At 41.0% G+C, this 23,307-nt stretch overlaps 1 protein-coding gene across 1 annotated transcript in view; it reads left to right on the top strand.

Annotated features, from left to right (window-relative positions):
* Positions 1–23,307, top strand: part of naaladl2 (N-acetylated alpha-linked acidic dipeptidase like 2) — a 527,121-nt gene that overhangs the window by 78,094 nt on the left and 425,720 nt on the right. Inside the window, exon 2 of the mRNA XM_080185612.1 lies at positions 4,743–5,025. Coding sequence (XP_080041738.1) covers positions 4,743–5,025 — 283 coding nt within the window. The remainder of the gene's footprint in view (positions 1–4,742; positions 5,026–23,307) is intronic.

The raw sequence follows: 23,307 nt of genomic DNA on the forward strand, positions 1-23,307 counted from the left end.
TGCAAAATCATAATATTCTAATTCAATTTTCTTGAAATGTTCACATATTTAGCGGACAAGTTCTTTGACATTTACAGTTAGTTATCGTGGCCCTCTCTCTTCACTTCTCATACCTGACTACAAACTTTGTTTTTCACCGATTCCTGTTGCAATACCTATTATAATTTTGTGACATTTGAACCCTTTATAGAGCAATCTCCAAGAGGGTTATGTGACCTGGGTAACCAGTCAAGGACCAGGGTGGGAGATTACCCTGGCAAGCATGTGCTTCTGTTTTGGTTTGATTCGGCAGCAATGAGGCTGCAAGCCTCTGTATTATATGTGAATAAATGTTGCAATTGTTATTCACCTAACTGGTGAACAGGAATTATTATAAATTTCATTAATAATTATCTGAGACATATCTATTTGACTTTCAGAAACATTTAGGTTTTCATCTCATTTGTTTTTCCCTTCACTGCCTTTCAGTGACAGATTATCTTTGCTCTGTAAATGTTGATAGAGCCACTCTTCTCTATCAGGATGCAATTTAAAAGTCTTCCAATACTTGGGAGCCAACGTAATTTTCCAGTTAGTACTTGCAACTGTTAAATCTGCTGTACAGTATAGAATCCCATACAATGCATTAAACGCATTAGTTTGAAAGTTCTACATTGATGAATGTGGTGTCATCTTGAACTGTTGCAACTGCACACAAATAAATTTGGCAGAAGCTGTTATATGTTTGACTGCCTCACAGTTCAAATGTTCATTAGTGAAAAAGATTGGTATTTTTAAAATTAAATTTCTGCGTGTTATTTATTTGTGATTGTATTAGCAGGTCTTGTAAATGACTTGTCCCTTTGGGTTCTCATTCAGGATAATAAAAGCTGATTAAATCTGAAAACTGACCTTTGAAACGTCATCATTTCTAACAAAGCAAATTAATGGCTCCAAGGCTTTGAATCTCTTTTTTAATCAGGTTACCTATGTTCAGATTTACAATTGCCTTCTGAGTTGGGCTTTTGTTTTTTGTCTGACTAGTTAATGTTTGCTTTTTGTTTTTCTATCACCTTTGCCGTTAATTCTCCTGACATCTTAAAGCGTGTTCTCTTTTGTCTTGGCAAGAATTGCTGCTTCGTTGACTGGCTTGTTGCATTCCTTGGATAGAACACATGGATTTTCCCAAAGATTTCCTTATCATATTCCTTTCTATAATTAAGTCAAAAGTGCAGGGCATACCCATCCATTCACACCAACCTTCAGAATTCAGAAAAGGCTAGCAAACACGTCCAAAAAAAGGTCTCAACTAAAAAAAAAACAATTTCCAACTGAAATCAAGCATGGTCCACTGCTTCAAGAAATCAGAGTTAAATTTATTTTTATTACTTTGGATTTAGTATGCTTTTGATTCTTCGTATGATGCTTTTTTAGCATTTTGGGATCATGTCTAACAGCTCAGTTTGTGTTTCCATGATCACTGGGGCTCAATAATTATTCACCCTGATCGGAGATCATTCTTCTAATTAGGGCAATTTAAAGGAAGTATGATAGCTTCCCTCTGTGGGTCAACCCTATGAATCTCAAGAGGATGATTCCGCTTTTTATTGTCATTTTCTTGACCATGTGTTCCAATTTGTCCATGCGGTGGGTTCCCCTCCATTTCAAATATCTAAACACAGAAAGTACTTTCCCTAACCCACTTTTGAAGTGCTGTTCTTTTAATATGGATTGTGGGAATCTACTAACTGTGAGCTGGGCCCTGCCATGAATACTGTTTAATCCATGTCAGAGTAATTGGAAAACTGGGATCATGAGCCTCTTCCACCATTCGATTAAATCATGGAAAACCTGGGCCTCAGTCCCATTTACTAGGCTTTGATCGATATCCTTTGATGGGTTTTTTGTAAGATGTCAATCTCAGTTTTAAAAATTTCATTTGACCCAGCCTTATCAGGGAGGGAATTCCAGATTTGCACTCACTGTTGATATTATTTATTTCACTCCTGAATGAGCTGGCACCAATTTTAAGATAGTGCCACCATGTTCTGGCTGTGTCCACCAGAAGAAATAGTTTCTCTGCATCAACAGTAGTAAGCCCCTTAATCTTTAAAGTACATTGATTGGGTCACCCCCTCAACCTTCAAAGTTCAAGGAAATGCAGGTCATTTTAATGTAACATGTTCTTAGAATATAACCCTTTAATCTGAAGTGTACATCCTCCAAGCCAATATACATTTCCGGATGCTCAGTGCCCGAAACCCCAGATGAGGTCTGACAAAGTCTTTACAACTGGAACATGACCTCTCTTTTGAATTCAAATTCCCTTGAGATGTTGGTCAACACTGCATTAGGCTTTTTGGCTACATTTGTACCAATGCAGTTGGCTTAGATGCACATAAACAGCTACATTCTTTTTCTCCTCTGCAGTTCCTAGTCTTCCAGCCATTAATAAATTCGCATTTGGATAAATGTGTTGATTGCAAACACAAAATGTGAGCAAAGCATTTGAACGCATGGAGTTTTTTTCCTTTTTTGCAGCCTTGGACGAAGTTGGTTCTCTTTTGTTTCAAATTAGTCACTTTTTTTGGAAACACTGGAGCTTTATCTGTGTGTTATTCTCTCCCTCCTGTGATCCCAGTTCTCTTGCTGTCTGAACCTTTATTGTGATGCTGCTATTGCTGTCACGGTAGCCATTGTGCTGCTCCCAGGAGATCACAACCTGGAAAGTGACAGTAGTGGCAAGAATTGAGAATAAACAAGAACAGATGTCTGAGGTAGTTGATCGTTTTGTGCAAAACTGCTCACAGCACTCAGTGCTAATTCAGTGCACAGCATTGGAAGCACAGCCGCAGTACTGTTCTGTATTACTCAGATTGAGTCCTGCAACAAAGAAAGCATGTTAGCAGATATTGCCATCAAAGAGTGTTTCAGAAAAGATGGTAATCTGCAATAGATGAGACTCCTATACTGTGGTTTGTTTGACAAGTATAACTGAAGGAAAAGCTTGCCTTTCACTTTGGGTTAGTGCTGTTGAAATCTAGTCATTCAACTTTGGATAACATAATTCATTCGCTCTTCAATCAGCCAGTAACTAATCGGTATTAACATTTTGAGCTGTGAAATATAGCTGAAAAAATGCCTAGCAAAGTTCCCAATTCTCTCATTGTTGATCATTGTTCCATTGCTTTTGACAGATACATAAATCTTGGTAAATGTTGACTGCAGTGCTATGCTAGTGTTTGATGCTATTCCACACAAATGATATTCTTTTCAAGGCAACATGAGTTGTGGTTTGCCAATTGCCACCACTGCCCCAATTTTAACTCCATGTATGTTGAGTGAGTTAAAATCTCACCCGGTGACTCAATTGAATCATCTTTATGGAAGAATTCCCTTGCAATCCAGCCACTTACTTCAACTACATCCAGATTTGAATGAGAACATGACTAAACAGCAAGATTGTAACTATTCTAGAAACCTAACTTTTATTTGTAAACATCAAATATATCATAAAATTCCACAGGTGGGTCACTACATTCCATTGAAAATAACATTGAAAACCCCAATCTCCATGGAGAAAGTTTCATTATACAAGGGTTGACATTTTTTGTGTTATCTTTTGTGCCTGTAGGTGGTACTGTGACTGGTTCTTTCAATATTGATGTTATATAATGTTTCAAGCACTGTACAGTTCTGCTGTGAGCCTGAAACATTCCTGCAGTCTGGTCCTAAAGTAGTTTTCCAGCCATGTGTTTGCAATGGTCACAGGGTAGATTAGAGTAATACCTACAAGCTGGGTATGAATTTTGTACAATAAAATAAAGATTCATTTTTTTCTTGTTAAGGTAAACCTTCATGTTAAGCAGAAATGTTTTCCAGAACCATTACTTTATTGATGTGATCTCTATTCTACATCCTAGAGGTTACCCCTATCTGATATTTGATGGGCAATAATGTCAAATCTTTTACTGACTTTGTAATACCAAACACTAGTCCATTCCCCTTTTACTTGAAGAGAAATAGTGTTGAATGCTTAGTGTTTAAGTCCCCTACTTGTGAATCTTTGAATTTACTCTCTTGTCTTCCTCACTGTGCACTATCCTTCGTCCACAACAAGAGTTTGTCATTTTGAAGGCGATTCTTCCACCTACACCCCCAGCCCAGACTCACCCCATCAATGAGTAATTTGCTGACTTGCCAATTTGAATTCCCTGATCCACAGTTATTTTCTAGCCTATCTTGTCTTGCTTCCCTCCTATTATTCTCCCTCTGCTTCTTCCTTTTGTTTCACTTCCCAATCCTCTTTTCCATCTGTTAGCTTCTACTTTCGCTCTAACCTACCACTCTCATCTCTTTCCCTCTTCCCTCTCCCGTTTACCCCATCTGTACTTCTTCCTCTCCTTTTCTCCCATACACCCTCCCTACATACTTTTCCTCCCCCATTTTCCATCCTTTTCAACACTATATTCCAATATTTTGTCTGCTGTCAAACCCTGCATGCTTGATTTGCATATTGTCTTCTCTTCCCTTGTGCAATACCATGGGAAATTGACAAGTGAAATTTTTAGATAAGCAGTTTTGGTGTTTGCAGCATGAAAATAAAACGTAATGGCAGTAAATATATTGCAATTTGTACTTGATGTAAATGTTAATTTCTGTGCGTATTAATCTTTCTCTCTATCAATATGTGTAGATTTTTCTACGCAAGTGTGATAAATGCTAGCAGTATTGAAAGTAATTATTCTATTTCATTTGTTTAGGAACCTTGCACCGTTTGCTGCTGAGTCAGGCTGGGGGAGTTCTGCCACACGTGTTATGGAGCAATGGACTGCATCTGGTTTAACAGAAATCCGCTTAGTAAATTACACAGTTCTTCTCAGCTTGCCTGATCCGGACCAAAACAAAATCATTCTGACAAATAGCAGCCAGTGCTTTTATCCCAGTGGACAGCAATGCAGTATTCCACCTTCAGCCCCACGTGGGAAGAAGGAAAAGAATGACCTCTATTTCTATGCTGCATATTCTGCCAAAGGATCTCTGGAGGTAATGGAAGTGTTAGAAACCAATTCTCCCTGTCATTTTAGGGTATTTCATTTGCCTGGTAAAATCTGAATTGCTCCAAATATTTTGACAAGGTTATTTGTTCTGCATAGCAGCGCTGCCTGATCTGCCTTTGCAGTCCAGTCATGCACATCTATCATAAGTCGGTCTTTGTGAGAGATCCAATTTGTGGTTTCTGGTAACAGTCTAAGTAGTATTCATAATTCCTAAAATCCACCTCAAAAACCTACTTTGTGCCATCAAGATAAATGGTATACAGTGGAACTTAGTTGTAATTTGTTGTGCAAAGAAAGGTGACATTTATCTTACGATAGCAAAATATAGGTCAACAGCCTTTTCCACGCAAGCCATACCTATTAGTTTTTTAGACTGAAATACGGAAGATTTGTACAATTCCACTGGGAGTGATCAGCAATGCACTAAAATGCAACACCTTCACAAACATAATATGTTAAGTTACAAAATATAAAAACAACAACATCACAGACAACAATATCATTCCTGCCAATATCTGTATTTTCTACTTAATCAGCAACAATGTCCAAAGAATGTAAAAATCTTGTGCATATTCTAAACTTGATGAGTGGGGAATTTTCAAAACTAGATCGAGATGCTGGGTTATAGATAGGAGACAGAAATATATCTACAAAGAAAGAAGGTATTCTCCCTCTGATAATTATGTCTATATTTGTAAAACTAAGAGTGTTACTTTATGTTAATCATGACAGAAAGTTAAAATAAACTTGCAAAATTTGTAAGTCCCTTGATTTGAACATTTTAACATCAGTTGCAGCACTGCAGAATCTGAAGTAATCCAACATTTGAGGACAGGCTCCATCTATATGGCTTTGTTTATGTGCTGTGCTATGAGTGTATATCTTCAGAGATCTATGCTTGGTCTCTAGCAACAACTTGTGTTTATTTGGTGCCTTATCATAATGAAATGCCTAAGGCGCTTCACAGGAGCATTATAAAATGGAGTATGAAACTGAGCCACAGTGGAGATATAATTCCAGAGCTTGGGGCCTAGAACAGCTAAAGGCATGGCCAATGGTGGAACATTTATGATTCTATTTCTTACTTACATGCTGCCCCTCAATGATATGATCTGAAAACATAATAGGCCGTAACATCCTAGGAGTGGCAATGAGTGTCAGATTGCCATTCTGTGCCAGCTTACCTGTGCCAGATTTCTTCTGTGTTTGTTTCACGTGACCTTTGGACTCAGTCCAGTGAGACCCAGGCAGAGTAACTGTCTCTGAGACCCAGCATCAAAGTCTAAGAGTGCCTGAGTGAAGGAGGCCATGCCCCCCCCTTTTTACGGTATCACTTGCTGTAAAGCAGTTTGCTTTAAAGGTCCGATTGAAAATGACAGGCCAGCGAGAAGATAAGTGGATAGGATTTAGGAGATGGAGGGAGTGGGTGTGGGGTATTCAGATATAAGAACATAAGAACATAAGAAATAGGAGCAGGACTAGGCCATCCGGCCCCTCGAGCCTGCCCCGCCATTCAATAAGATCATGGCTGATCTGTCGTGGCTCAGTTCCACTTTCCCGCCCTCTCCCCATAACCCTTAATCCCCTCTCTTATCAAAAACCCATCAACCCGCTTCTTAAAAATATTTAGCGAGGCAGCCTCCACCACTTCAACGGGCAGAGAATTCCAGATATTCACCACCCTTTGAGTGAAGAAGTTCCTCCTCAACTCCGTTCTAAACCGCCCCCCCTTTATCTTGAGGCTGTGCCCCCTAGTCCTACTGTCTTTTTTGAGCGGGAAGAGTCTCTCCACCTCTATCCTATCCATCCCATTCATCATCTTATACGTCTCAATGAGATCTCCCCTCATTCTTCTAAACTCTAACGAGTACAAGCCTAGTTTATTCAGCCTCTCCTCATAGCTCAACCCCCTCAACTCCGGCATCAGCCTAGTAAGCCTCCTCTGCACTCCCTCCAAGGCCAAAATATCCTTGCGCAGGTGCGGCGCCCAAAACTGCACACAGTACTCCAGCTGCGGCCTCACCAATGCCCTATACAGCTGCAGCAAGACCTCCCTACTTTTATATTCAATCCCCCTCGCTATGAAGGCCAGCATCCCATTCGCCTTCCTGACCACCTGCTGCACCTGCAGGCTGGGTTTTTGCGACTCATGCACAAGGACCCAGACATCAGGGGAAAGCAGAATCGGAGGTCGGAAGGTACAGGGAGGGTTTGGAGGTTGGACGGGAAGCGTGGGGGATCAGGTTACTGAGGGGCTAGAGAAGACTGAGATGGGTGGTGGGTGGGTTTGGCGCGGAGGAAGATCAGATCGAGGTTAGAGTTAGACACTCTGGAAATGACCCACCCAGACTCAGCCAGGTTAAATTGGAGCTGAGTCTAGAGGGGTCATTTCCAGAGGGTTGTCAGGTCAGGGATGAGGAATAAGAGTTAGGCCTGTGGGTGGTGAGCAGAGTGCCATGTGGCTGAGGGTTTGGAGGTGGGGAATAACATGGAGGAGTGATTGGCTGGTGTGGAGGATTAATTGTGGGGGCTGTCGCATGTGGAGATTGGGCCTGAATTTTACAGTAGCTACCAGAAGAGGTTTTAATTCTTTTCACTTTTCTGTACAACTATTACTGTAACCCTAGTGGAACCATCCAGAGTTACTGATGTAAATCGCATATTCAGATGTTTTCCAGCACAGCACCATTGCCCAGGGGAATTTAGTGCATCTGGGTGCTGTAAATGCTACGTAGGAAGTTCCAAGAGGAATACTGCAATGTATCTTAGGATACCCCCCCACTTCAAATCCCAAGCTCAGGAGCCTGGATGTTGAGAGGCCCAATGTCGTTTTCCACGTGTACATTGATGACCTACAGTTCTATCTCCCAGCCACTTCTTTACCATCTCTAAGTTATCATGCTGCTTATTTGAAATCTCATGCTGGAAATTTCCATTAGGAAGACAAAAATCATTGTTTTCAGTTCCTGTCACAAACTCTGCATCCTTGTCGCCTCCATTCCTCTCTCTGACAACTGCCTGAGGCGCAACCAGAATGTTTGCAAGTGTCATATTTGACCCCAAGATAAGCTTTCAACCACACAGTTGTGCCACTACAAAAGAACACCTATTTCCGTAAAGTCACCATTCTCAGGCCGTGTTCCAGCTTTTCTTCTGCTGAAACTCTCATCCATGTCTTTGTGACCTCCAGGCTTGGCTATTCAAATACATGCATGGGACAGCCTCCCATAATTTTCCCTCCATAAATTTGAGGTCATCCAAATCTCTGTTGCCCTTGTCATAACTGGATCCAGTGTCATTCACCCATCATCCATGTGCTCACTAAGCTACACTGGCTCCCGGTCAAACAATGCTTCTGTTTTAAAATTCTAATCTTTGTTTCCAAATTGGCCCACGACCAGGCTCTTCCCTATCTTTGAAATTTTCTCTAGCCTGGCAACCTTCCAAGATATCTCTATCGCTCTACCTCTCCGTCCTACTTTAAAACTTACCTCTTTTTGCCCTGATCTCTCCAATGTAGCTCAGTGTCATATGTTGTTTCAATATATCTCTGTGAAGTGTTTTGGAAACTGTTATTACATTAAGGATGCTATATAGATACAAGTTATTATTGTCGTAAGATGGTCACATTAGTCTATGGGTATATTGATTTGCTTTTTGGGTATCATATTGGTTAACAATTTCTGCAGTTCAGTGACTATTTTGGAAAATAGAGACTATTACATTTCCTTTGTCTTTAGTCATAAATCATGGCTCCCATTGTCTCTTTAATTCTCCACATTATTCGCAGGGCAGGCTAAACTGTGGACCATTTTTTCATTAATAACTCCATTGGCAATCATGCAGTTTGAGGGTGGTTTACTGCTTATTGCACCCCACATCCTAATTCCTTTGGGCGCAGTTCTCCCTTACTTTCTCCAATAACATCATCCAGATTTTTCACCTATTTGCAGTATTGTTTTTTCCAAAATAGCTCAATTCTCACACATTAAGATCAACCAGTGCATGGTCTCACCTTCCAATTTTGTGTCTCTTTTCCTCCCTGCCTAATATCACCTCAAATTTAAATATGTAATTAGTAATATAGTAATATCCTGAGCCTTTATTTTAATGACAGAAGAGGTACTCAGACCTGAACACAGATATTTTCTGGATGCTACTTACTAAGCATAATCAAAATGCAGCAATTTGACTTCACATTCATATTTAACAGTAAAACATTATGCACAGGAAAAAAATATATTGCTATCAGAATGTGGGTGCTAATATTGTATCCACTATGTATATTTGGCCTAATATCCAGTCTACTCAAACTTAATCCCCCACTTATTTTGGCTGTAAGCAAAAGAAGATCCCTTTTGCAAAGTGGTTCTTTTGTCAGTAACCCCATTCATCACAGTGAAAGCTACTGGTGTTATTCTTCCAACAGTTCAGTTGATATTACTTTCAAATGCTTTCACAGACTGGGATATACTTAGTTGACATAACAGCTGTAAACAGTAGGGACGTTGGTACCAAAGGATTCTGTACCGAAAGTTTGTAAAATAACACCAGCACGACAAGGTGTTTGGAACTTAAAAAGCAATTAATTCTTGCTGTTTTTAATTGCATGTCTGTGAAAAGATTGATTTGAATTAGAAGCCTTGGTAGCTGCAGGAATAAAATAGTAGATCAGAGCAATGTGCCAAGTTTTTGGCAGAGGTACCTTATCTGGCCTTATCCGGCATCCCAAAATTTGGAAGAACACAAAAACTATATTGTGTGCCGGGAAGTATAATGAGCTTATTTGAAACAAATGAATCAGTCAACATCAGATCAGAGAGTAAAACAGGTCATGACATTTTAGGTCTAACCTTCAGCAGAACTAACAATTATGTAAAAACATGTAGTTTAATAAGAAATAAAAGTACAAAAATGTAGGAAAGGGTGTTTTACTTCAGAATTCCAGCATCCATGTCACTCCATGTCAAAATCTAGAAAATCCATATATTGGTACATGTCCGTAAGACCATAAGAAATAGGAGCAGAATTAGGCCACTCGGCCCATCGAGTCTGTTCCACCATTCAATCATGGCAGATATTTTTCTCGTTCCCCATTCTCTTACCTTTTCCCCATAACCCTGATCGCCTTATTAATCAAGAACCTTTCTATCTCTATCTTAAGGACACTCAATGACCTGGTCTCTACAGCCTTCTGCGGCAAAGAGTTCCATAGCTCAGTTCCCAAACTTTCTGGATGGGGCATCTGGTCCTTTAATCATTGACGTTCTTGTAAAAAAAAATTGCAAATTTGTATTTTGTGGATATTTGCATTTTATTCATTGTTTCACAATCTTTATTTCTGCAAGAGGTTTTTTGTTTAGTTTTTTTTTTGACACCAGGTATCACCAATGATCCACAGTCACCTCCGCACATTGAAGTATTGTTTCCCGTTCCGTCCGCCACGGGAATCAGAGCGGGTGAGGGGCGGTACATGGAAAGGTCCATTGACCTTGGGCGGAATTTTCCGGTTTCGGTGTGAGCATGGTTGGAAAATCTCGCCCATTGTCTGGTTTGTAGGAGCCTCTAATTTGCAGATCCAGAACTGAATTTTGCACCCTTAGTTTTTTTAAACAATCTTGCTTCATGAATATGTTCATATGAATTGATGGCAACTCTTTGTAAGTTTGGAAATTTTTTTATTCTTGACATGTGGGCAGCTGGTGTGGTAGTACTCTTTGTAAATGCTTTCTGGAAAACCAGGGATAAAAAATCAACAACATTGTAGGAACCAAAGACAAACTGAGAAGGGACAATAGATATCTATCCCCAAATGGCATTAATGACCCAGTTACTTGTTTACATTGAGAACAGGCCATTCAGTCCACAGATTCTAGTTCCAACAAAGGTTATGAATAATATTAATTCATTTAAGTCCTGAGGAAGTAAATAACCATATATGATCATTGAAAAGATAAAGCGAGATAGATTTAGCTCCTCTTCCAAAAAAACTAATCACCAAAAGTCCATGTTATTAATGGTTCCTTAAAATTCTGTCTAGTATTTCATGATACATCAGTCAGGATTCTCCCCAAAAAATTCTAAGTTCCCAACTTGTGGGGAAAATGGGAGTAAATCCTACTGGTTTTTTTTGGCATGATTTCCAGAATGAATCACCCACACTCTGAGTACTGTGGAGTGCCCCAGTGGGATACACTCTGAAAATCAAGGAGCAGGGCTTATGCTGCTGGAGAGGCTGGTAGCACAGCACCAAGTGGCCCACTGTGCATGCACCAATCTGTTAGCGTGAAGATTTGTGCATGCGCAGTGGCGCCCCCATTCACAGCCTCCAGATCACTGGCCACCTGTAAACCCAATTGCTGGCCTTCCAACCCTCCCCCCCCACCCGATCTTCCCGACAACCCCCCCACTGACAGTGTTCACCCCCACATCACAGTCCTGAACCTCCCCCTCATTGGCCAGCCCCCAATTGCCCTCACTCCTCCCCTTTCCCAGTCACCGAAGTGCAAAGTGGCAGCAAGGTCCTTGCCTTCTGATCACCCCCCCCCATTAGGCCTGTCCCCTTGGCACTGCCTGATGCCCAGTGGGTTGTGACAAGATGCCCTTTGGCAGTGCAGGGTGCCAGATTGGCACTGCTCAAGGGGCACCCCACTTTACCCCCAACCTCCTGGCAGGGCCTTAATAGCCTCCCTTCCCTCCAGCCGTGTCAGGGCACCTATATCCTGTTTTTGGGGAGCAGGAGTAAACTCTGCTGGAGGGAACCACTTCCAGTGGGGGGGGGGGGACACTTGCAGGCCCGGAGAATTGTGTCCCATGCCCGCTAATCATATTGAAATGTCGATTTCAATATGATATTCAGCTCCGTGCCAATTTCCAGCGCTATTCTAGCAGTGCAGCAGGTTAAGAGAATCGCCCCCATCATCTACAATGGCAACATTCTATAAACAATTGTCTACTATAGAATATTATTTTTATCTTTATAACTTGGAATTATATTCTTAGATTTTTTATTTTCAAAGAAATGAATAACGTTGCATTAATTGCTTTTACTGGTATCTCTTCCACACAAACATTGCTCTGTGGTAGGTTTTTCACGTTTCATTTTGTTGGAAGTATGCCACTGTTTTCTAAAAACAAAACTCACAAGGTTTACAGAGCTGGTTTAAATAAACTTTTGTCTAACCTAATAGGCACACCATCCGGGATTCTCCCAAAACAAAACTAAGTGTCCAATGGGTGGGAAAACTGGAGTATTTCCTGCCCGTTTTTTGCACCTACATATCGGAATGAATCTCTGACACATTGTGTATCGCAGAGTGTCTCAGCGTGATTCACCCTGAGAAGTGGTAGCAGGACCTAATCCCGCCCGAGAGGCCAGCAGCGTAGTGCTGAGTGGGCCACTGTGCATGTGCTGATCTGTCAGTGAGGAGATCGGCGCATACGCACTGCACCCACCATCGCCAGTCTCCCGATCACTGGCTTTCTAAACACCTCTGATCGCTGGCCTCCTGACATCCCCCAATCTCTGGTCTATCCCCCCACCCAGAAAAGGATCCCCTCGCTGCAAGTTGAGAACCAGGCAGGCAGGTGAGCTGAGCAGCTTGTAACTTTCTGAACACAAAAACACCGAGTTCGAAACAATAGGTTCAAAACTTAAATTTATCTCTGCCATGTGATTTCCAGCAAATCACTCGCCTTCGATAATTCATTTCTGCATCAGTTAAAATGACTGTAGTTCAAAGCTAATGAATGGTCCCGCAGCTGTCAATGGGAATTCCCATTGGTGTCGGTTCACACCCGCAGACGCGACTGTGCTGCCGGCGGAACCGAAGAATCTCACCAGTGTGAACCGCTGGAGAATTCCAGCCCTGATCTTACATCGGAGGGCAGGTCGTTATGCAACAACTGGGTCTTGCACATTGTGCTGAGAAACCCTTACACAATGATTATTAGACTGATATGATTGACCTCTATCATTTGTGTTAGTTATCATACTGCTTTTATTCCCCTGGTTCTTATTAAGTTCAGTTTTACTAGGCTCCTTGACACCATAATTGGTCAACTGCTGCTTTGATGCAAAGGGCAGTAACTCTCACCTCATCTCTGAAAATGAATGCTTTTGTTCAAGTTTGGACTTAATGAGGTTCGGAACTGAATGAGTCTAAACTAAGCATTAGTGACCAAGTTATTGGTGAGCAAGTGTAGCTTGATAAGAATGTCAACAACACTTTCCATCGCATTGCTGATGTTTGATTGTAGGCTGATGGGGTAGTAATGATTTAAACTGGATTTATCGATGCCTTTGTTGTAGCTGTACTGGAGCAGCTTGGCTAGAGGGTATGGCTGGTTCTGGAGCACAAGCCTTCGACTTGATGACCATGGTGTTGTTGGAGCCCACATCCTTTGCTGTATTCAGTGTGCTTATTTATTACATGAAGTGCATTAATTCTCTGAAGTCTATCATGCCAGAATGTAATTAAAAGATGAGATAGATCAGCCCCTCAGCACTTCAGGTAGAAAATGGTTGCAAATCCTTCACTCATCTTTTGGAATCACATGCTGAGTATTTCTTTCAATGAAGATAGTCATGGATCCTTCTCCTTCCACTCATTGTTATATTGATTCCTACCTTTCACAACTGGATGTGATAGAATACAGAAATTAGGGCTAATACATTAGTTGTGGAATTACTTAGCTTGGTCTATTGTATGCTGCCTCCACTATCTGGCATGCAAGTAGTCCTGTGTGGTAGCTTTACCACCTTGGTATCTCATTTTTAGATACACTTGGGGCTGCTTCTGCTAAACCCTCCTACATTCCTCGTTGAACAAGGGTTGGTCTTCTGGCTTGATTTTAATTGTAGTGTGAAGAATATGCCAGGCCCCAGGATCCAGACAATGGGTGAATACAATTCTGATTCTGCTGATAGTCTACAGTGCCTCATATATGTCCAGATTTGAGCTCTGTATCTCCTCGATAAGGCATGGTGATAGTGACAAATGACACAGTAAGTAGTATGAAGAGTCTTTTGGCAAAAGGGAAAATAATGAAAGGAATTTTCTGAGGCGAATTTTCAAAAGTCTTAATATCTCTGAGAGCATTGTGGAAAAACATGAAATGGCCCAGTCTTTTGTGTTTGATTTGGTAGTTATTCTTTTCAATCAAGCAGAATACATGCAATTTTGGAAAGCTACCTGCAAATTTATTTCATCATGTGTTGTGATGCTGGTTGTCATTGTCTACCTGGCCAATGGAAAGAATAGAAATAATAAAATAATTTTCTTGAGATGGGGTTGTAGGAGCTGCACTCAAATTTGACAACTGAGGATGTATTTGGTTCAGAACATAGACTAAAACACAATTTCCAGTTACAGAAATGATTCTTCTGAATGCGGCCTGCAGTTAGAATTTACATTAAACCGTGGCAATGGGTTAACAAGAGCAAGTCCATTAACAGAATGCTCAGTGTTCCAAATCATTTGATTTCAAAAGGTCAAGAGCACTCGCTTTTACATTTGAAATTAAATCACTGCTCTCACTGGATCACCTTGACAACATTTTTATTTTGTTTGTATTCTAGTGGTGTACTTATTTTATCCCAAGGACATTCCCCACAGTGGAACAAGCTGCCAAAGGAAATAATCACAACCCCCATCACTTTAACTTTTCAAAACCCATCTCTCTTATTCCCATTTGTAAGTCTTTTATTTTCAGGAATGCCATCTCAGCAGGTCATACTTGGTTTACCTAGTGCTGCCCAATTAAATGTTGGCGGAACATGGATTTTAGTCTGTGATGTTAACATAACCAGAGTAGAGTTAGTGCTGGGATTTCATGCAAACTCCTTGTGCAACTGGGAGGATTTTACCACCCAGAAATTGGTACATTATAAATGAGAGCAGTGTGTGACTGTAATCGATACATTTGTGGCAATTTCCCCGGGAAGCTCATTTTAATGCATTAGCATGTCATTAGTGAGGAACCTCTCCAGGACATTCCTCCCGCCTCTCCCCCCCCCCACTGGATATTCAACTCTACATAAATATCTTCACCTCCGAGTGGGATTTCAGAGGTGCCCTCAGGCAGCCAGCAACCTCCAGGGTGTTAATTGTTCAGGGGGGACCAGAGAGGAAATAGGAGATGCAGGTAAGTACAACTTGGAGGGTGGGAGTCTAAGAATCGCCATTTCAGGGAGAGGGATCTGGAGGGATCACTTTCAGGCTTCGCTTCCCTTCATGTTAGGATGACCCTTGCTTTAAAGGGGCTGTGAAGGCTGGTATGCAGGCAGCAATTCCTGTATCCTCCTTCCGAGATTACTGTCCATTTCACAACTGAGGAAAGGTTTGGGAGGAACAGAGCACTCCCATTCTCACACTCCACTGGGATGAGGCGCCAGGTTCCCGGAACTTGATAGCAGCCAGCGTGGAGGCTCTCTGGGTGAATGAAGCGAACTTTAGTGACAAGCATTCAATGCTCTGGTGACCATTTACAATAGTGCCTATATTCACCCATGCTCTGTGGATGAACAAAGTAACTTTTAACGTACTGCGATATATCTATTTTCTCTCTGTCAAAACAATGGCTGGGACTTTGTTACAGTGTACACCAGCAAGTGGTTGACACAGATACCTGCGAACTGTCAATGCTGAACTAAAACATTTAATTTGTACTGTCACTGTCAGCAGAAGAAAACATTTGAGATTTTTTCACAGAGTTTCTGTAGTTGATGCCCTGCTTCCCAGCCACATTGATATTTGCAATTACTATGCTTTAAAAAATAAGTATTGAGAGTCCTTTTTCTATCTGTAAAATAAAGGGGGAATTTTAACAGCAAGAAACAGGCAGGTTTACACCAGAATCCTGATTCAATCCCACCTCCAGCCTTCCCTCTTCCAGCCTTCCCACTTCCAGCATTAATATAGGAGAGAAGGTGGATGGTGATCCACCCATTCTTAAGTTCTCCCTCAGTGTACCCAAACAGGCGCTGGAGAGCGGTGACTTGGGGATTTTCACAGTATCTCATTGCAGCGTCAATGTAAGCCTACTTGTGACACTAATAGTTAAACTTAAAACTTAAAAAAGTTCTAAAAATGATATTTAGGCTGTGAGCCCCATTTTTCAGGACAAGGGCTGCTGACCCCGAGAAGTAAGTGCATTTGCACCTATCTGCTAGACCCATAAATGCCTGCCTGGACAAGGCTCCCACATCAGACATCTTCCCCCAAACCCCTGACCTCCCCCACAAGAGATATCCTCCCAACCTTCCACAGCCCAGTCCTCTGCTTTCCCCACACCTCTCCAGGCTACCCAGTTCTCCCTTATCAAAAAGCCTCTAGTTTTATTTTTCACCCCAGGGTTCCATCTTCAATCTCTCTATCCTGAAGGCTTTCATTTCCCCTTTCTCCTGTTCCTCTAAGTCTCTGACATACTGCTCCCCAACCCCTGGATTTCAGAATCACTCTCCAACTCTGACTGTTTCTCTCTCCCAATTAACCCTCTTGGCCAAATCTTCCTCACTCCATCCCCTCCCTCCAACTGATATCCCTCCTCATCCCTTTACCCATCTTCTGCTTTGCTTTCTGGAGCAGATACACTGTCCTACCAGGGCCATCAGCTGCAACCCAACCAATTCCCCACTAGCGAAATCAAGCACAATTCCTATAAAATCAAGATTAACGTGCATAACATTCCCAGTGGAGCATGCCAACTTGCCTCTGAGTGATGGATACCAATTTTTTAAAAAAATGCATTCGTGGGATATGGACTTCAGTGGCTGTGCCAGCATTTATTGCCCATTCCTAATTGCCCTTGAACTGAATGGCTTTCTAGGTCATTTCTGAGGGCATTTAAGAGTCAACCAATTTGCTATGTACCTGCAGTCACATGTAGACAATGGATTTCCTTCCTTGAAGGACATTAATGAATCTGATGAATCAGATTTTATGACAATCATCAACGTTTCATGGTTCTCATTAAACTTTTAATTCCAGCTTTTTTTATTGGATTCAAATTCCACCATCTGCCATGGTAGGAGTTGAACCCAGGTGCCCAGAGCATTACCCCGGCCTCCAGATTACTTGTCCAGTGACAGTTACACTACATCGCTGCCTCCCTAGCAACAGTATGGTGGCACAGTGGTTAGCGCTGCTGTCTCACAGTGCCAGGGACCCAGGTTCGATTTAAGGTTTGGGTCACTGCCTGTGCAGAGATGGCATGTTCTTCCCGTGACTGCGTTGGTTTCCTCTGTGTGCTCCAATTTCTTCCCATAGTCTGAAAGACATGTTGGTTAGATGCATTGGCCATGCTAAATTCTCCCTTGGTGTACCCAAACAAGTGCTGGAGTGTGGCGACGAGGGGATTTTCACAGTAACTTCATTGCAGTGTTAATGTAAGCCTACTTGTGAACTAATAAATAAATTTTAAAAAACTTATAATATGGAGGATAGAGACACAAGATCTTACCACCAAAACAATACCATGAATAATATGTTAAGAAATAGAATAGGCTAAAGCAGGCTCCTAAAGAGTTCCATTTAATTGTAAGCTGATGGTTAATCTTCAGTTTAGCTACTACTAGCTGCTATAAGAAAGTTAATGATTGGAACAGTTATATTGATATAGAGATATTGCCTGGATCTTCCAAGCAGTGATCATCAGATTTGTGCTGTGATTGAAAATCCCTCTAACTCAACGCTGACGCATGTGTAAAGCAGGGCCTTCTGAGTCTAGCTTCCACAGTTATGTGGAGCACAGTGTCCCCTTGGGAACTCTGTCGAAGCAGAGCAGAGTCGGGGGCACACAGGACACCTTTTTATAGCACCAGCTATAAATTTACAGTCCATTTAAAGTTCCAATTTGAATGTTAATAAATGAATACTGGTGGCTGGGTGAGTGAATTCATAGGTGAGTGCAATGGTAGCTGGTGATAAGGTAGTCAGAGTCTTGGGGGTAGGGCAGGTAGTTAGGACTGGTCAGATCAGGGATGAAGTTGCATAGGTTTGAGAGGTTATCCAGGGTCAAGAGGTGTTGGGTAGGGTTAATTAGGGAGTTGGTTAGGGAGTTACTCAGGTATTAGACTGGGTTTTAATCTGTAACATTTCCTGGGTAATTATTCAGATGAGTCCTGTGGAACTGTCCAAAGTCTTTGACTCTAACTCGTAGAGAGACATTCACAAACAATCCCAGAGAGCAGGGGAATTCCCTATCGGAAAGTGAAACTCACTGGGAAAATGGAGCACCCTGCGTCAGGATTTCTATAGAGACCCGATAAGCATCTTTAGCTGTACATCCAGTCTCAGACAATCCAGAGATTGGAAGACTTGGGCCTTTTTTCTGAAGGATGTTATATTGTTACATTATCCATAAAGAGTTAAGAATTACTTATTTTACTATTGTATATCAGAGGTGCCACATTTATTTCTGCACTGTACTTGACTTTTGATGCTGAAGAAATTCTGGTTAAAATATTTCTGACCACTAAGCAAGTCCCCTGATACAGTAAGTAATTTAGCTTATAATAAAATGTTCAACTTCAAAATAATGAAAAGTTTTAATATACTTTTAAAATATTGGCTTTTTTAAAATTTGTGTTTATGCATTTTTGATGAATGAACTGTGGCTAGTTTTACAAATTTGGTTCAGCAGATTTGAACAAAGCTAACGTCAAAATTATCAAGCATAGTTTCAAAACCAGATCTTGAACTCTTAACATTAGTACTTTAAAGCTGGTGCTGAAACTCAGACAATATGGATAACACTAATTAGAAAGTCCAGCTTTCAACCCACATCAGTTTCATATTATGAAAGCATCCTGCTAAATCTGATCACTGAATGTGGAGATTAATGTTTCCTCTGGGCTACTAGTGACATGGTGACATGTTAGAGCAATGCTAAATAGCTTATTACAATAGCCTGTTATATTAGGCATTAGCCCATTCCATAGATCAAAGCCAAAGGACATAGGAAATGGCACAGCCAATAGATATTTGAAAGTTATATTAAAAGTCATCATTTATTGTGTTGGAGCAATGACTGGCATTTTTTGCTGGATGCATTACTTGCTGACACTTATTGAAATACATAGAAATCTAGCCAATTTCAAATTTATACTTTATTTACCTTCAACCTAATTGCGACTTTTAACCCCTGCCTCTCCATAGTCCCCCCCCCCTCCCCCCCCATCTAATGGAAACTGGACCTGGGGCAGTTATAGTGGAACGGGGGATTTACCCTGTGGCTTCCCAAAGTGCAATATTAACTTGAAGTTTTAATTGGGGAGCCTACGTTGCTGGGAAGTGAATTCAAAATACTTGGGAAGGACTTATTTTTGCAGTTGCATTCGATGTGACTTTAAATTTTCTAGTGGGCTAGAAAGGCCACAAATACCAAATGCTTCTCAGGACTCCAGAAACCTTGGACTCTGGGTTTTGCCACCCCCCACCCCACCCCTGATCCCTGCCATGATCCCTTTGAAATTGCACTTCTGGCATTAACCTCTTACCTTCCCATTTTAATGACCATGGTGCCACCTCCCAGTGATTGCCAGGCCACTTGGTCAGGAAGTCAGTCAGTGGCATACCGCTGAGCCCCAGTTGCTTCAACCGGATAAGAATCCTTCCAGCTGTTCCTGGATAATTGTTATTCTTCATAAAATAACTCTGTGTGTAAAACAGCATTAGTACAGGACTTGAGAAATAAAAGGAGATATTACCAGCCAATATGGTAGCGGATTTCATAGTCAGCAAATTAGTGATGTATGACTCTTCATGCAAACTGTCATAATAGACACAGTGAAGTATGAGTAACTTGCATCTGATCTCGCTGGAAATGTCCTTTGTGGTGTAATACTGTGGTTGTAAGATGGATCTTTTAATCTTTTTATTTGCTGGGGAAAAAACTGCTGAATCAGAGTAGACATAAATCAAAAGCTGTTCTAACTGGATGATGTGTTAGAAAAACATGGCTAGCGTCACAGTGGGTTTATGCCCACTGTCAACTAACTAAGTTTTCAATCTCAGTCATGCCCATGCAAAGAAATGCTGAGCACAACTTGGGCAGTTCTCTCGGAAAGGGTAAGGGAGACTCAGCCATAGGCAGTCTTCACGCTACATTGTGATGCATCTAATAATGGCTATTTCAGCATGAAGGTGAGAGATATCTGTTACCAAAGCAAGAGCAAAGAAAATTTAATTTTCTCACCAATCAACAAATAGATTAGTTGAATAGCAGTTTCTTAAAGATGTAATGGTTCCTTGGTGATTGATACTGCTTGCCAAACACATACTCAATTAACAGCCTCATGATTTGATCCTAACTGTGAAAATGCCTCCCACTGTATATTGTCGGGAAGAAAGCTATTGAATTAAATTACATGGAGTATTGATATTGTTCCCTTAAAATGAAACCAAATTAAAAGAAAGAACGTAACGTTTTTATAATGCCTTTTATAACCTCCCAATGTACTTTGTAGCCAATTAAGTCCTGTTTTTGTGTAGTTACCATTGTAATGCATGTGACAACTAATTGTCTCAAAGTCAACAGAGAGATAAATAACCAATTTAATTGTTCTTGTGGTGTTGAGCAAATTCTCCTGCTGTTCTTGGAATTGTGATTTGGGATCTTTTAGGTCCACCCGAGGGGGCAGATGATATCCAAGTTTAATGTGTCATGATGATATATCCGACAGTGTAGCAGTCCCTTAGTAACACACTAAAGGGATAGCCTCAATGTCACTGATAAATCGTGCAGAAGCCTACTTGGTTAACCAACTGAACCAAGGTTGACACTTGCTTTAATTAAAATTTTAAAGTTGTAACAGTCACCTTCCATTTCTTTCTGCTGCCATCATCTTATCTTTTTTTGCATGTTGTTATTGAAAGTTTTTTCTTCATCAAATTTGTTTTAGTACATTGTTTTTCCTGATCCTGGAAGATTTGAGTTAATCCAAGCCAGCATGTTATGTTGCAATGACAATGAAGTGTTTTTTTCTCATTTTTCTCACACTCGTCTTGTCTCATTTTTTGCATATGTTTGATGAGGCAAGGAAAAATGGAAAAAAATCTTTCCTTGTAACATCTTAAATGCATTTACTCTGCTAAAAAAAAACTGGCAATACTTCTTCAGTCCATGCATCAGAAATGCATCCATCATTGTCTGCTTCCTCTTCACACAGGTTGTTGTAGACTAAGTTATGGCTCACCTTCCAAGCTGGGTTGCTAAGTCCTCTGAACCACATGCAAGTTGGTGAAGGATATGTAAAATTAGAGAGATGAATACATGGCTCAAAGGCTGGTCTGGGAGAAGTGGTTATCAGTTCATGGGACATTGGCATCAGTACTGGGGAAATTGGGGACTGTACCATTGGGACAGTATACATCTGAACCATGCTGGGATCAGTGTTCTTGTGGACCGTACAACTAGGGAAGTAGAGAGGGCTGTAAAGTAATGAGTGGGGGTGAGGGTTCAGCTGCTTGGAAAATTAGGAAACCAAAGTTAAAGGTAGGAGTGCAGGTTAGTAGTCAGTCTGAGTGGAAACAGAAAACTACAGGTAGCGACAGATCATATCAACATTATATTACACCAGGGAATCATACAAGAGCTCTAACTAGGAGGGGGAGGGTTCCAAGAATAGAAGGTTTAGAAAATCAAGGGATTACAAGGAAGCAGTGACACAGAGAATGGTGAGGCGGAACCTGAATGTCATGATGTAACAGTGATGTGGAGATGCTGGCGTTGGACTGGGGTAAACACAATAAGAAGTCTGACAACACCAGGTTTAAGTCAGTTGGACTTAAACCTGGTGTTGTCTGACTTCTTACTGTTTATAATGTAACAGGCCAAGGAGGAAACACAAACAAAAATATGTGACACAGAACTGTAAAAAATCAAGGCTAAGTGTTCTCTTTCTGAATGCACAAAGCATTTGCAAGAAGATAGATGAGTTGATAGTACATTTTGGAACATATGAATGTGATGAATTAGCTGTTATAGAAATGTGGTTGTAATGTGACCAGGACTGGGTGCTTGACATTCCAAGGCATATAATGTGCCAAAAGAACAGGTCAAAGAGGAAAGGAGGTGAGATAGCGCCCTATTAATCAAGGAAGGTTTCAGAGCAGCGCTAAGTCAAGATATAAAGGATAGTGATGTAGAATTGTTTTGGGTTGAAATCCTGAACAGAAGGGGAGGGAATATCAGGGTGGGAGTAGTTAATCACTCGACCTCCAAAATATGACCTCTCAAGGAGTCAGAACATAAATGGGAAAATATCTAGGTATGTTTGAAAGGAACTTGCACCTATTATGGGAGATTTTAATCTGCACATTGATTGTGCAAACCAAACTGGCAGGGGTAGCGTAGAAGAGGAATTTGTGGAGTGCGTCAGGGATTGCTTTGCAGAGCAGTACGTAGTGGAATCTACTTGGGAATGAGCTATTTTAAACTGGTTTTGTTCAATGAAGAAGGATTAATGACTTTGTTGTTAAGGATCCCCCAGGGGAGAAATGGCCCTGTGATAGAATTCCAGATACAGTTTGAGGGTGAATGCCACAGGTACATAACCAGTGTCTCCAACTTCAATAAGGACAATTATAATGGTATGAGGGAGAAGATGTCTACGGTGAATTGGGTAAACAAGCTAAGATACAGGTCAGTAGATGTACAGTGGCAGATACTCAAACAGCTGGTCCAAAATGGTCAGCAGGAGTTTATCCCAATCAAAAAGAGGATTTCCACAAGAAAGAGGCAAAATCCATTGTTAACAAAGAAGGTGAAAGACAATGTCAAATTGAAAAGCAGCATATACAAACTGGCAAGGAATGGTAGCAGACTAGAGGACTGGAAAGTTTTTAGGATCCAGCAGCAAATAAATTTTGAGAGAAAACGTGCATGCAGCATAAAAACAAACAGAAAGAAGTTTCTGTAGATAGGAACCAGGCAGCTAAGATAACTACGGGATCTCAACTGAATGAGGCTGGTGAATTGACAACAAGCAAAGAAATGGTGGATATGCTAAATTTTTTTTTGTATCAGTCTTCACCATGGAAGACATTGCAAATATTTCTAAGATATCAGATGGAATAATTTCAAATAATGTGGTAAAACGTACAAAGATCCCAATCACATGGGACAGAGTATAAGAGAAACTCAAGGGGTTAAAGGCAGACATGTCACCAGACCTGATGAACTGCATGCTTGAGTTTTAATGGAAGTGGAGGCAGAGATAGTGGGTCCATTAGTTGAAATTTTTTGTAATTTGTTAGATTCTGGG

The sequence above is a fragment of the Carcharhinus amblyrhynchos genome, chromosome 3 (genome assembly GCF_965287045.1).
Source record: "Carcharhinus amblyrhynchos chromosome 3, sCarAmb.v2.hapA, whole genome shotgun sequence".
NCBI classification, from domain to species: Eukaryota; Metazoa; Chordata; class Chondrichthyes; order Carcharhiniformes; family Carcharhinidae; genus Carcharhinus; species Carcharhinus amblyrhynchos.